Source organism: Indicator indicator, chromosome 7, assembly GCF_027791375.1.
Source record: "Indicator indicator isolate 239-I01 chromosome 7, UM_Iind_1.1, whole genome shotgun sequence".
Lineage (NCBI taxonomy): Eukaryota > Metazoa > Chordata > Aves > Piciformes > Indicatoridae > Indicator > Indicator indicator.
This window is the reverse complement of record NC_072016.1, coordinates 14,978,393-14,993,856: the sequence shown is the minus strand read 5'-3', so window position 1 is coordinate 14,993,856 and position 15,464 is coordinate 14,978,393. Positions and strand designations below refer to the sequence as shown.

The following is a 15,464-nucleotide window of genomic DNA, read 5'->3' as shown; positions in this document are numbered from 1 at the left end:
TGTGGTTTATTTTTCCCAAGAGCTGGAAATGACCTCAAGAGGGCACTTCTTTGCTTTGGTAATGGCTACTTGATAGGAATTTTCTGTTGAGTATAGTAAATGCTTTCATAGCTTTTGGTGACAGAGTGCAGATTGTGCCTGCTTGTTTATAAGCCAACTAACGGCTTTTCCTTCTTTTATTTTTTAATTATTATAGGTGGAGGGTTGGTTGTCATAAGACTACTGCCTGTAACTTTTGTTTACTTTCATCCCTGCACTATCAAACATAATCCTCATATTAGTTGCACTGCTGTTCTATCCGTTGCATGGTGCAGCTTCTCTCCTTGGAGAAGCAGTGTTTTGTGCTGATGGGTCGTAAGCTGAGGGCTTGAGTGCTCTGTATTAATGGATTTCTTGATTTAGTCACAGCAGGTACTGAAATGCTTTGTTGAGGGATTGCTCTGGGGAGACAGAAACATGTGCAGAACACTTTATTCACCACAGGTACACTTCCTGTGGGAAATCAAAGTGATAACTGATTTCAGTAATTGTTTCATTTGTGCCCCTTTGAGTTGGTATGGATTGTTTTAACTAATTTAGACATTAGTAATGTCCATGGAGAAAAAAAACCTGAACAACAACCAACCACAACTAAAGTCAGTATCAAAAGATGAATTCAACAAACACAAAACTTACAACAGTGTTTCTATGTAAACAAAAATGTCAAGAGTTATAGTGTAGGAGTTCTTGATGCTCTCTGGGTTTAACAGACAAGTAAAAAGCTATTTCCTGACTGTGGAAAAATGTATTTGGAATTCAGAATTTTGAAATGCTAATTACATTTATCAATGCATTGTTTTGAGTTTGGTCAATTTGGGGCATTAAATTCTTGTGCTGAAAGGAAACAACCAGAAATCTTTTTTTTTTTTCCTTCTAAATTTAGAGAGAGGTAAAAATTCTGCATTTCCTAAAAGGTAGTGTGTGACAAATATATCGTACAATGGCATGTACTTGGGAACATGCTAATAAATATTCTTTAAACACAAGCCTGGAAAAACAGAATTTATGTTGTTCCTTGTCAAAGTATCATTAGCAGTTAGGTGTATTTAGCTATTGTACATTATTTTGTTGAAGTAAATAATAACCATAAATAATCCAAGTGTTTTGTGTATACAAAGTCAGAGATATGCAAATGAAGTTACAGTATATTTAAATCTCTTTACAGTCACTTAACACAGTGTTTAACAGAAATCTTCAGATAAAAGTGCATTATTTTAATATAATACACGTATAAAACCACTCTGCCTTCAGTCTCTATAGAGGCAGCTAGCTAAAATTATCTTTTGTTTAGAAAGGGGAGGGTGAAGACACGTTTGTTTACAACATACAGTCAAAGAAAACTTCTGTATGCATCTATTGAGAATCTGCAGTTGTGAAGATGTGGGAAAAGGAGAATCTTCCTATAGCTGACAGGCGTCTTTCCAATCTACACAACATCCCACTTACGATCCCCAGATTCTGGATGTTCATCCAGCAGCATTGTCTAGATTAAGCATCTACAGCACAGGACACAATTGCTGACTGGTCTGGTCTGCAGCAGCTTCCTTCAAAGGCACTGCAGAAGGATTTGGTGATGTAAATTCCAGTTTTGAACAAAAAATGAAGGAACAAATGCAGAAGAGGGAATGTGACTGGGATCTTTACATAACTTTGCTTTTCTTGCTTTGATAATTTAAGGGTTTTATAGTAGCCTAGAAGTAAACTATCAAATTTGTCCCATCTTTTTTGAAATATTTTGTAAGTTAAGGTATTACTTGAATTTTCTTAATTAATTTAACAGTAGTATGACATTGCATGTCAATTAATGCCTTAATAATTAGATGTATGTGGAAAGATAAATGTAATCTTAAATGGGCCATATGTGAGCTGGGATTATCCACACTGAAAAAGATTTTTTTCATTTACAATGAGCTGTAACCTCTCCAATGGTATCTCACAGCTGATCTTAACTGCACTCATGAGTACCATTGTATAACACTTCCGTAGCTCTTTCTGTCAGTGCCTTGTATTGCACCATGGTTTAACCAACTCTGACTTTGAAAACATACTTTGTAAATTACATCTTAAGTGAGTGCTCAGGGTCAGAATTGGTATCTCATACCTGAATAGACCGCACTGTAGGCAGTGGTGGCTGTTACTCCATAAGGTCGCTAAAAGTCAAACCGCAGGCAGACCTCTCATCTTTGCTCTGTGGACTGTCTGGCAGGACCTGCAGAGGTGGTGATATGAATCCCCGGTACTGCTTACTTGACTTGGTTAACTTCTTGAGTTCACTGGCAAAGGAAATGCCTTTTCTTTTGTCATCTCGTGCTGCCTGTTAACAAATGAATGACAAATCACAGAAACAGTTTAACAGACTTTTTTTAAGCAGGCCTTCCTATTGAATTCAGCATGGCTGTGCTTCTTCTGATTATTCTGAATGAATTAATTGAAAAATAGGCATTGCCAAAGGTATGTTTAACAAATTTGTTATAACCTGGTATAAAAGTCTGTGCTTATGACACAATGACTTTGAAGCAGCAGCTGCTGTGGATTAGTGGCATCTGCTGGAAGAGAGAACACAGCTCTGTCTCCCAGCAGGCTCGTACTTCATTCCTGCCATTTTTCAAAGCCTGAGATAAAGCAGCAGAACAACTTTTTTCATGGGGCAGGAATAAAGGGGACTTCATTCCAGAAATGTTCAAGTTCTGCCCCTTTGAATAGTCCAGCCTTGCTATGATGGGGAGCCAGAAAGCTGGTAGCAAAAGAGAAAGGTCATCATGGGATTTGCAGGCTGTGAGGGAGTTGTGTTGCTGGACATAACTGATGCAGTTTTGAAAAGAAAAAAATAAGGGAGGTGTGGAGAACAGGGAAATCTGCTTTTTGCTGTAGTCTCACCTTCCCACCCACTCTCATGCTAGTGATGTCTCCCTCCCACTGGAAGTAGGTTCCCATTAAACTGATCATGCAACATCTATATAACCTGCTTCAAAAAATTTAACCTTTTACCTGAACCTGTTCTTTGAGTTTAAGAATAAATTTTCCTGCACCCTTCCACTTGCTTTGGGCTTGAAACACACACTCTTGATCAGAGAGAATCCTTTGAGATGGCTTAGATGTCACGGACTTTTTGTTTGCTGGCTCTTTTGTCACCTCTTCCAAGAGCACATAATCACTTGGGTTTGGATTGCTCAAAATGCTGTAGGAGTACTTCGCTTTGCAAAGAGTCTGTTTAAAGGCAGGGGAAAAAAAAAAAGGCAGGCATTCCTTCAGATTCAGGTTACTAAACTGATTCTTCAGCTAGTCCTGAGAACAAACCCCACCTTATCCTGTGTGAATCCAACCTCTAACCTGCATGTTACAGACCTACTGAATGGAAACAAGCTGCTTACCTGCTGTATGACGTCCTGAGCTGTGCTGAAGCGGGGAGCTTTGATGACAGTGCGTGGTTGCTCTGGGGAGACATCATGTACCTGAACAAAGAAACTGTCATCCTCAGAGCTGATGGCTGCTTCCTCCTTTGCTTCTTGAAGGGCATTTCTCTCATTTAAATTCTGTGGAGAAAAAAAAAAAAAAGGAGAGCAAAATTGATTTACTTCAGAGGGGTAAGTAATAGCTGGTGTTCACAGAAGGCTTTTATGACATGGCAGTTGGAGACTGTGCCGCTGCCCCAGCTCCGTTTAATTAAATGCAAGTCTCCTATGTAAGTTCTGACAAGCTCCTGTTGCTAAAATACCTGCTTCCAAAATCACTGAAATACTTGTCAGAGTAGGCAAGGGTTGGAGACATGCAGAGTACCACATTCTGCAACAATGTTCACTTAAATCCTTTATTTCCTTATGTATACAAAATCATGTTTTGTCATGTAATGGTGGCATTAAGATGGGAGATGGTGGAAACTGACCATTTTTCTCCTTGTCCCTGCACTAAAGCCAGAAGAATTTAGAGCACAAGAAATCTGAACGAACATTTTCCCATGGAGCAAGAGGAAGACTGCTGCTTCTGTCTTTTTTCAGGCTCTATGGCTACTGCAGATTTTAGACAGAATTCTCCCCTGCACCTTCTCTCAGTGCATTTCTCACCATCCCCTTCTAAGAAAGCTTGAATTCAATAAACTGTATCACACCCTGCAAATCACCCACTCCTGGTTTATTTTCATGTAAATTTGCAGCTTCATTTCCAGCTCCAAGATATGCAGTAAGGCTCAAAATTGCAGATAATGCTTTGAGGTACTAATACCACATGACAAAATTACAGCATAGTTTTCACATGCACCAAGACATACTTTAACCCATGTTTTCTGAAAGGATGGGGTTTGGCCCTGACCCTTTGCGGTCACATGCACTTCCAAAGTAAATGTTGCAGTCATTTGAATTAATTAGGCCACTGTTTCCACAAGCAAATGTCTACCTAGTAATTTTTGCTTCAGATATTAGGAACAGAGGAAAACAAAATACAGATTTGTATAATATAATGATAATTTGTCAAACTGAAGCATTAAAAAAGTATCCAAATAATCAATTAAAAATAGAATTTTTTTAACTTTAGAGGATCACAGAGGAGCTCTGCCACTTTTGTATGTAAACCGTGCATATATAAACATTTTTGTGTACACGACTAAGCACACATTATCATGCTGAGCTGACCAAAGGAAGTGCTTCTAGCAATGAGATCAGTAAATGCCTTTCTCCTGCTTTTTTGTTTCTTTCTCACAAGCCTATTTTCAAGCTGTGGATGCTTTGCTTATAGTTTAAACTTAAGTAATCATTCCATCTTCCCCCTTTACATTAGAAGAAATCACCTATTTCATTATTGTAAGCTACTGTTGCTAATTTAATAATCCTTTGAGGTTTTTAGACTTCACTATTAAAGTATTTTCTAATTTTTCTGAACAGAAAAATTAGAAAGTTGCTGACATCTAAAATGACTGCTAATTGAGTCCAGAGTGGTTATCTGTGATCCTTTGTTATTAACTACTATCTTTATATTAATTTCCTATAACATCAAAACCTAGATTTCCATTAAATTAGAACTGTCGGTCAGAGCAGTAGTCTGGTGTCATTGATCTGTTGACTAAGCACCATGTAGCTGATAACTAGAGCTGAGTGAAGCCAAATTAGTGTCATACAGGTGCATGAAGTCTAGTTGTGCTCACTCAAGAGTTATGTTTGTTTTCAAATGATATAAACGGCATTCACATTGCTCACCAAGCAGTGAAACAAATACTGCACCCTTTTGTTTCCCGGTCCTTACAGCTATTTTTAGCTGCTTTTGTAAATAACAATTTATCTAAAACAGACTTACTTCCTCTCGGGTTTTAAAGATAATCCTTCCAACATATCCTTCTTCTGGGAACCAACTGTTCAAAAGCTGCACTAGTCCTTCTTCAGGACCAATCACCCTCTGGAATGGTGGTTTTTTGCATTCACTCTTTTCTTTAGATATAAAGCTTTTCTCTTCCATCAGAAAATAGTCTGCAGCGCATGACTCAGTGCCTTTTGTGGTAGCCAAGAGCTAAGACAGACCACAATAAACACACAGCAATTAGAATGCTAATTATAAACACTTCATTATTAGTAGTCATAAAGGAGAATGAATAAGGAAGCTTTAGGAATCAATAACTATGCTGATAGTGCAGGCAAGATTTCTGATGTGCTATTTATTATTCAGATACTTTACTCCGGGGTAATGTACTGTTCTCTTTACCCCGGCCAAGCAGTTCAACTATTCCAGACAAGGCAGTACTATTTAAGCTTATTTCTGTCCTGTTTGGCTGCCCAGACAATTTATTCATAACCCCAGGACAGTACACTCTTTTCCCACTGCTGGAATAACAATCCCTGTTGAGTTAACTGGTTTTTCTACTCATGAACTTAGCCCTCTAACTTTTACTCTGTATTCCTTCCTACAGTGCTTAAGTTTGAAGAATTGTTTGTGCTTGTTGTAAGGGCAGCCCATGCCTCCATTGCTCAGAAAGGCTGCTTTTCTCATCTGCATGCACACAACTAGTGGAAAAACTAATAGGGGATATCTTGTAAGAGTATGAACCCCAGACTGGGAAAATTTCACTTGTGATACTCTGTGTTTGTAATGTAACTAATTCCACAGTAATGCATTTCTAAAATGCCTCCTTACTGTGCTGAATGAACTGCATGTGAAAAATGCAGTCAGATATGTGTCCAAAAAGATGTTAGTGTGGATGCTTGTCATTAGAGCCTGCAATGCAGTGGGCAACTTACCTGGTGGAGAAGCTGTGCAGCTGTGGTCCCCCCACTTATATTAAAAACTGTGAAAGGCTCTGGTCCCGGAATTCCATGAATTGTCACTTTGTAAGTCATAGCAGCTTTCCTTTCCCCCATGCTAAACAACTGTTCAGACAACAATCATCAGGTTAGTGAATGATTTTACACAGGTGTGTTATTTTCTGGTTGCTTAAAAGAAATCGTACACGCAATTTGCAAGGACCTTGAGAGAGCAAAGCTATCCAGCTGACACATGACTCTAACACTACAGGTCAAAGCATTAAAAAACCCCAAACCCAACATAACTAGACCCCTCAAAAGATCCCACACCACCCTACCTTTAAGGTGAAAAGAAAGAAAAAGCAAGTTTTCCAGTGAGAGTACCTAAATCAACACTCACCAAAGGGTAGACCTCCATCACTCATCCCTTCCAGCTAAATTGAGATTATTTGGATTTAGTGTATGAATTACTAGAGGAAAACCTACAACATCATTTTACCCTCCAAACCATCTGTGTTCTCCCTTTCTGCCCTACTAATTCACCAAGATACATGTTTGACATGTATTCACTGGAGGATAACACCTGCTGCACACACAGTAGCTCAGGTTTTATCTACCAGTCTAGGAATTGCAACATGATAATATGCATGCTTCAGGTTAATAAAACACATGTAACCCAGAGAAGCTAACATTAAGGGTTGTTTTTTTTTAAACAAATACATCAGTACAGGCATATTTATATATAATATATATATATTTAAAAAATACATCTGTATACATGTACATAAAAAGATACAGAAGTGCACATACACACACACATATGAATACATATGCTTTTATGGAAACACAGGCTCCATCCTTTCCTGCAATAGAATTCAATTTTACTCTCATCCTATTGTTGGTAATTTGCATCTTCCCTTTTTTTTTTTTTTTTTGTGTCCCCAAAGCATTGCTTAGGGATTCATGCATAAAGGAATCCATGAGGCAGCTCTGAACCTTAGTGCTCAACCACACTCCTTCTCTCCAGCACAGGAGTGCTGCTGCTATACCTAAATACACCAGAAGCCAGACTTTGTTAAGATTTACCACAGTTTCAGCCAGGTGGGATAACTACTTCTACCGAAGCCCAAAACAGTTAGGCATACTCCTGAAATATGTGTGGGTTTAGGGATTAACATCTTTGAACAGTCTGGTTTTAGAAGTCATAAAAATATATGGCATTCACCAAAAAAAGAATTAAATTACCACAGATGCAGGCAGAGTGTTTCCAGAAGGACTTTCTTCCATTCTCCGACTATTTATGAACAAACTAGAAATTTCTAATGCTTCATTGTGCAGGTTATGGAGCTGGACATGCCTATAACCTAAAAAGAAGAAAGCCTTCTGTAAGTACTTTGTGACATCCTAGGATACAAATCTCATAAATGGAAAACTCAAATTTCCTGTATTTATAGTTACAATTTGCCACACCCATAGAATTTAATATCCTGTAGTAACAGTGCATTAACTCTTTGTACAACAGTGTAACCCAAATGCTGGGAATTGCTGAGTGGCCCACCACAGAACAGTTTGTGTTGGAAGGGACCTCAAAAGGTCATCTAGTCCAACCCCCCTGCAGTGAGCAGGGACATCGTCCATTAGATCAGGTTGCCCAGAATCCTGCTGAGCCTGAGCTTGAATACCTCCAAGGGTAAGGCCTCAACCACCTTCCTGGGCAACCTGTTCCAGTGTTCCACTACCTTCATGGTAAAGAGCTTCCTCCTAATGTCCAACCTAAATCTACCATTCTCTAATTTCATAGAATCACAGAATCAACCAGGTTGGAAGAGACCAGTCCAACCTGTCACCCAGCCTTATCCAATCAGCTAGACCATGGCACTAAGTACCTTATCTAGTCTTTTGCACACCAGTCTTCAGACCCTTGCCCTCATCCTAATAGGGGCAGGCCCTTGTAAACATTCCCTTTCCAGCCTTCTTGTACCCCCTTCAGGTACCGGAAGGACACTACTAATGTCTCCCTGGAGCCTGCCTGTTTTGCTGCAATATTCAATATGAAATAGCTGAATAGTAGAATATGAATGACACAAGTGCAAATTCTCACTGGGAAAAAAATGCATGTCCATGGCCAGATCTTCTCATATGCTGTTGCATGGTATTACAGTGGCAGAAAGTGCATACAGAAGTATTTTTAGTGTTCTGAAGAGCTAAGGAAGCTGATGCTTCCTTATTTCTCTCAGTTTTTCACCCTTCCTTCACCTCTCCTACAGTACAATTCTCCTCTGCACAGTGATTACAAATTACTGCAGTTCCTTGGGCAAAGGACAAAGCGGAAAGTGAAACACTCCACACTTCCTAAGGGAGCAGCCAGTCTCATGGTGAACACAACCTCACAGCACAGCTCAGGATGGCAGCAACTGTGTACAAGATATCCCAGTCTCCGCAACAGCACAGGATCTGACTTAAAAGTCACTGGGGCAGCCTCCAGCTCCCAGGGAGGCTATTAGATCAGCATCACACTGGCAGGGCAAAGTATATTCTCTGATACTTGCTCCCTGTCTCCTGTAGATAAATGCAACCAGCTGATTAAACAGAACCCTCCGGCAGGAATCAGTCCAGGAATCTGCTGGACGACTTTGGCATGGGGTGTCACTGCAAACTGTACTGTACCTCTTTTTAGTGCTTTCAGGGGAATGATTCTCTGAGCTGTCACAGCTGAGCTGTTATTTTCAACAACAGCGAACCGAAGAAAGACCAAATCCTCGAAGTGAACACGGAACAGGAACTGTTCATTCCACATGGGGTTGAGGGTGTTGCGGTGAATGGGCTTTGTCCGGAAGTGGCAGCTATCCAGAGGCATCCCCAGGACATCCACTTCAATGCACGGACTGCCCATGCTATTGCCAGGGCAGACGTTCTGCCCAGACACAATCTGAAGCCGAGGAGTACATACAAACACCATTTAGTGGAGTAATTCCTTTACTGTCACAATTCTGAGCTAAACGTTACTTAGCACGCTCCTAAGCACGGTTTGTTAACATGCTGACCTAATTACAATGCTTCCCTATTTTTGTAATTGCCAGGCCAGTAATTTCAGAAGCAGATCTCCTTCAACCACCCCCCATGACACCTTTGCTTTGAAAAAAATACACATCATGACTGTAACCATTCAAGCATCTGAAAGTTACTCTAGAAGAATTCAGCAGTAACCTAGTCAAAAAGGATCTGATTTTCTTCTCCATTACTCCAGGGTGATGGCAGTGACCTTTGGCTTGGTTTGGCATATATAACACAAGAATTAGGTGTGCAATCACCACAGCTGGGAGAATTTAATTGCTATGAGTCTCACTTTTCTGGAACACTTCCTGGAGGAGACTAGCTATTTTCTGGGCCATAAATCCCTTAATTATGTATCTTATTATATAACTTCTAAAAATACTTTTTATTTCCCTTTTTTTTTTCAAATCTATACAGCTTTTAATAATGGCTTTCTGTGTAGCTTCTCAAGTGTTCACAAATGTGTGAAACACGTACAATTTTAAGCAGTTGTGTAGTCCCAGGGAAAATGCTTTCAGGACTGGATTTCAATGACTACTGTGAGAGAAACAGTGAAAGCAACTACAGATAAAAAACAGGCAATAAAGTCAAATAAAGACAATTATTTGCTTCTTCCCCCTGCAATTTCTGTTGGCTATGCTGACCTTCAGAAGCAACAATTAAAGGTTCAATCTTCTCATACTGTAATGCTGCTTAAAGACTATTAAACACCATCTACTTCTAGCTGTTTGGCTGTATGAAATTCCTTTTTAATGTACTTACTGTTAAAGAATATATAGCTGGCTCCTTATTATCAAGATCTCTTTCTAGCGGGCAAAACTGCTGGTACATTGAACAGCTTTTATCCCACAGAACAGGAGGTTTCAAAACATATCCACAGCCACCATTAGCCTCAAACATGGCTGCATTAAGCTGCAGAGGAAGATCTGTGAAAGCAAAGCAGCCAAAACTGACAAACAGCAATGAGACAATGAAAAAACTGTAACAGGGAAGACAACACATTTTAAGTATCTCTTGGTTTAGTTGTATCAATTCCTTCGTGGTTTTCATACAGCTGTAATTTGTGTATCCAATCATTACAAAACTATGAGAAAATTCTTTTTTTTTTTCCCTCTTTCCATTGTCTTTATCCAACTGTAGGGCTTGCCTAAACCTATTCTCTGAGAAGTTTCTAGGTATTAGCCCTGAACTGCAGAATGAAAAAGCATTAGACTGTGTACCTTTGTAGATGACCTAATGGAACCTCCATCAAAAAGATGAAGGAACACAAGATAGGATAGAACATGGCCCCAGAATGATTTGAGCAATGTTAAAATATTATCCAAGGCAGCACTTCTAAGTAAAAGTTCAGTACCTCTTATTAGAAAGGAAAAACAATTACTTGAACAGGAGAAAAAAGAACAACCTTCACCAATAAAATACAAATAAAACAGAAGCTATTGCTGTGCAGGCACTTCTGTGCTAGCAGGAGATACACTGCACTGGCATAAAGCTCCTGAACTCTGGGATCACTACTCTCAAGCACCAGATTGTCATAGTAAGACACTGCTTGTGCTGAGGCATATAGACAGGTACATCCCCTCATGACTGCAGGTCACAGCAAAAAAACAAATACAAATTCACAGTTTAAGGACTTATTTCACATCAACGTATTAAAACATGCCTCCCTGTACCCATACCATCTGTTTGGTAGTTAAGAGCCACGAGCTGTATGCCATGGAGCCAGAAGATCAGGGGATGGGGATTTGAGGAATCGATGCGCGTGGCAGCGGGGTAGGTCCTCAGGAGCTGACAGGTGGTGTGCTGGATCAGCTTCTGAGAGTACCGCCTGCACAGCCGCTTGGCAGCGTTCTCATTCAGGGAGGAGATGTGATAGCACTTGGGTGTCCTTATGATAGCACTGAGAGAAGCTGGAGAGTTGTAAGGAGAGCAAGGATCTTCCCAGGTCTGCCGCATCGCATCAAAAGGGCCTGCAAAATAAACAGTACCCTGGAGTTACAGCTGCTGATCCAAAGCCTCTGAAAATTCAATGTTTTCTAGCGAAGCACGTGGGCCTACCTTTGCTGTTGTAGAAAAGGATGACCCTGGAAAATGACACTACTCAGTGTTAAGTGTCACATTAATTCTAATACAGTAAGAACAGTCCACAAGAGGACACACAATGTTTAAGAACTGAAACGGTACTGTGGTTAGATGTCCTAACAGCTGTTTTAATAAATAAATACTTAATTGTCATTCACCTCAGTAAAATAAAGGAATACAATTCCGTTCTCATTTATACATTCTATAGGAGGAAGGGAAGCAAGTTTGAAACACATCTGCTAAATCTTCAAACTACAGAAGGTGTAAGAGTCAGGGGACAAAGCCAGCAAAATACTTTAGAATTGAGTAGTAGATGTCTTCATTTTTAGGACACTGACCTCTAGAAGGGAATGTAACCTGTCTGCTGCAGCAGTGCCCTTGAGCTGAAACAAAAGTCATGTTGCTTGAGCCACAAAATGAGTACAAGAAAAGGTACAACTGTAACTTTCTGTTCATTCACCTGAAAGGCAGGGTATTTGGGTGTCATCCCTGCTTCAGAACCTTTTTTGTGCTTTCTTTGCATTTCTTTACATCTCTTCCTATGCAGAAGTACAATTTCCAGGGTCACAGACTGAATTACTTGCAGAGTGTAAATACCTCCAAGGAGATATTGCATGATTATACATTTGGACTTAGCTGAAGTTTAGGCAACTCAGTCTTACTTCAGACACTAAAGATCCTTTTCTGGATGTATTCCCAACAATTCTGCCTTCATTCATAGCTTTTAAAACGCAAACTTCAAGATACATAATTTAAATTGTACATTAGTTTTGAATAGTTTATGAATTGAGGTCTTGATCTTCCTGACCAAATTATCCTGTTTTAACATTCCACAGTCAATGTTTCAGTTATAGCAGTGTTACTTGAATAGCTGCTGTGCTACAGAAAAGCCATTCCAAAGTTTAACATCATACACATTGTAAAGCATTTGATCTTCAACAACTTGGTCTGGTGCATTTGCTGGATTACAGAGTCATTCCATTTGACTGGTGAAAGAAGATGCTAACTTTACCTTTTCCAGATGCTTTGGCAAGAGTAGCTGCCTCCCCAGGGCTCAGCCTGCCAGGATTGTTGCCAAAAATGGACTTCCTGCTCTTTCTTTCTTTTCCTCTGCTAGAGCCAGATGGGTTTAGAGTTGACAAGCCTGTTCCCATAAATGTAAAATAAACGAGCCAAAAAACATGACCAAGAGGGCATGACATTTTCCATCATATTTTATATTATTTTTGAAGGCATGAATACTCCTGTTATATAGTTCACAGGGCAAATAGTGTATTTTTCTCTATAGCTTAATTTTAACATCTTTACGTACATACACGCCTTTATATATGTATATACTAGGTGTGTGTGTATGTATATAGATATCATGCATATAAAAGCTTACATGAAGCAATACAATATACAGTTACCTTTCTGTCATACAACTTTACCCATTTTACTTTTTGGCTTGAGGAAGGTAGTGGCTCTGTCTCAAATTACCAAATGCTCCTCATTAATACTAAAAAAATCTGTAGTACCAGTCCTAATATATTCATCCTTAGAGTAATTAAAAAGAATAAATAAATCTGTACAGTAGTGAATATCATGGAATCCACCTAGGATAGGTTATCTACATAATTGCAAATAAATGCAAGAATAGGAGCCAAAGATATAAAGTAAAGGGAAAAGCCCAAACGCTGTTGATTAAACAGTTTAACCTCAAGATGTTTCCAGAGTTCTCCTCTTCTGTTTAAAATTTCTATTTCAGTGATGGGAAATATGGTAGGTGTGTAAAATCCATTAAGTATTTAATGGCCAATATGTATTAGAAGTGGAGTTGGAAAGCTCTACTATAGATATTATTGAAATATATGCATTCTAGCAAAGTAATCAGTAGAATCATGACCAAAATCCCAGTGAAGTAAACAGACTTAATCCCCTTTCAGGTCAGTTTCGTTCTGCTGACTTGGAAAGAGTACATGGCACAACAGAATTAAAGTCAAAAAGCATGGTAGTTGTTCTAACATCCACAGCAATGAGGCCTGGGATTCTCTGAGACCCAATATGTACTTGTGACAAACTATAACAGAGCAAGTACATTGGGACACACAAAAAAAAAGGACCCTCATGAACTCACTTCAGTTCATGCCTGCCTACAGACCTGCCTGTATTTAATATCAATATTGCACCTCCAAATGTAAATCAGAAGATACATTGAAGTTTCTTCTACCAAAGCCTCTCCACAGCTGTAAATTTTCATCTCTCAATCTTTATGGGATGCCTGTGGGTACTTAGTAAATTTATGTTAATTACTTCAATGGAACTGCTTGGGTTAGTAAAATTTAGGATATGCTTTCATATCCTCTCAGTTTTGGAGATGTACTGTGTTACTGGGCCAAAGCATAAACACAAACCACAGAAGATGGTAGAAGGTGAGATCAGGGAATATGAACTGACTAGAAAAATGAGGAGTTGTGCACTGTGTGTTTCCAGCACTATTTAATCCTTGTTTTCAATGGATCAAATGGATTTGACAATCAAGACCCAGGTTTCAAAATCCTGTTGTGGAGGCAATCACTGAGGAAACGGATTCATCTCATAAATCACCAGAGTGTGCAATGCAAAACACCAGGGTTAACTGAACCCAAAGTGATGGCAATGAGGTAAGCTGAAGCTGGGAGTTTTCTTTCAGTCTTTCCCATGGCCATGAATTGCATGTGACATCTCCTCCCAGAAGCAAGCTCCATTTTTCACTCCAGTTTAAACTTGACTCCAAAATGCAGCACCACTTATTCACAGAATTATAAATTCATAAAACAATGGAGGCTGGCAAGGATCTGAAAGTCAGCTGGTCTAATTCTCTGGTCAAAGCAGGACCAGCTTAGATCCCATCAAGTTTTTTTATTTCCCTACAATCCCTATGCTATATTCTTCGAGTTACAGAATTCAGTGCCCACTTTCTGTTAGATATAAACAAACCACTTCACTTTTAGATTTTTAATCCAGAGGATGGTAAACTGCCCTGCCCTTCCTTACTTTAACTATGCAAAAACTAACAGGTTAAACTGTACTTGTCACCTTCTCATCACACATCTCAGACCAACAGCCAGTTAGTCTGTGAGTTTGCAATGCCCTGAAAAAGAATTTATAGTAGTTTTGCAGATAGAGTGTGCTTTTTGATGTTCATCTTGATTTCTTGAAGAGTGATACCATAGGGACAGAGATGGAGATGGTGACTGAATTCCATGCTGGCTAGCACAGGTGACTCCCTGTTCTCTGCAGTTAATTATGCAGATCCTGGTTTTATGTATATAGCTTTCTCTATTTGTAAGGATCCTCAGCACCAAGGCAAGGAGCCATGTGCAAGTGGGTTGTAGCAGTACTGTGCTCAATTTTGCTTCACTGCCTTCATCTTGGGTGACCCCAAAAAACAGATCTTCACCCTCTTAGATAACGGTATGATGATATCAAACAGACTGAAACTGAATTTAAGAAAGGACTGTAAGGGTCAAACCCCACTGAAACACCAAAGAGCTGTGGTGGATTCCTTGTTACCAGAGATTTTATAAACAAGAAGTGTTGTTTTCTCCACATGATAAATTCTGTTTTGATCAGGGAGCACTTAAGAAAGTCTGTGTTACTCAGTAACACTAGGGCAAGTGAACATAATGGTCCTTGCCTTTTTTTATAGTCACAAGTCAGTGGTTAACATCCAGGGGCACAGGCAACTATAAACACTGAGTAGAAATATATGAAGACAGGAGAAATAAAATATTTACACCATTGATCAAGCATAAATTCTGTCTCCCTATTTCCAAAACTCTTTCATTCTCTGAGTTGGTTAGGAACCCAGTCAATAGAGCTACACAGTTGTAGATCTACCAGTCTGGTTCTCATTATTAATGGACAGTACTGGAGTATAGCAGTGCACCACGTCTGTGCCTACAGCTGAGCAGAGGAATCTAATCAGCCATGTGGTGGCCTGAAAGCCTATGTATCTTGCACAGGAGGCAGCATTTGTCTGAAAGGAGACAATGTTTGTTGTAAAACTGATTTCTACAGCTGCATGTGTTCATCTATGAAGGAACT

General features: G+C 39.4%; 1 protein-coding gene across 3 annotated transcripts in view; it reads right to left on the bottom strand.

The window, feature by feature from the left end:
* Window positions 1-2,145: 2,145 nt before the first annotated feature.
* Window positions 2,146-15,464, bottom strand: part of PLCE1 (phospholipase C epsilon 1) — a 119,785-nt gene continuing 106,466 nt past the window's right edge. For all 3 annotated transcript variants that reach the window (XM_054382072.1, XM_054382073.1, XM_054382075.1), the window contains 10 exons: window positions 12,409-12,540; window positions 10,994-11,284; window positions 10,077-10,240; window positions 8,928-9,189; window positions 7,506-7,624; window positions 6,258-6,386; window positions 5,323-5,532; window positions 3,411-3,572; window positions 3,028-3,246; window positions 2,146-2,353 (listed from right to left, as the gene is read on the bottom strand). In XM_054382072.1, coding sequence (XP_054238047.1) covers window positions 2,174-2,353; window positions 3,028-3,246; window positions 3,411-3,572; window positions 5,323-5,532; window positions 6,258-6,386; window positions 7,506-7,624; window positions 8,928-9,189; window positions 10,077-10,240; window positions 10,994-11,284; window positions 12,409-12,540 — 1,868 coding nt within the window. In that variant the 3' untranslated portion in view covers window positions 2,146-2,173. The remainder of the gene's footprint in view (window positions 2,354-3,027; window positions 3,247-3,410; window positions 3,573-5,322; window positions 5,533-6,257; window positions 6,387-7,505; window positions 7,625-8,927; window positions 9,190-10,076; window positions 10,241-10,993; window positions 11,285-12,408; window positions 12,541-15,464) is intronic.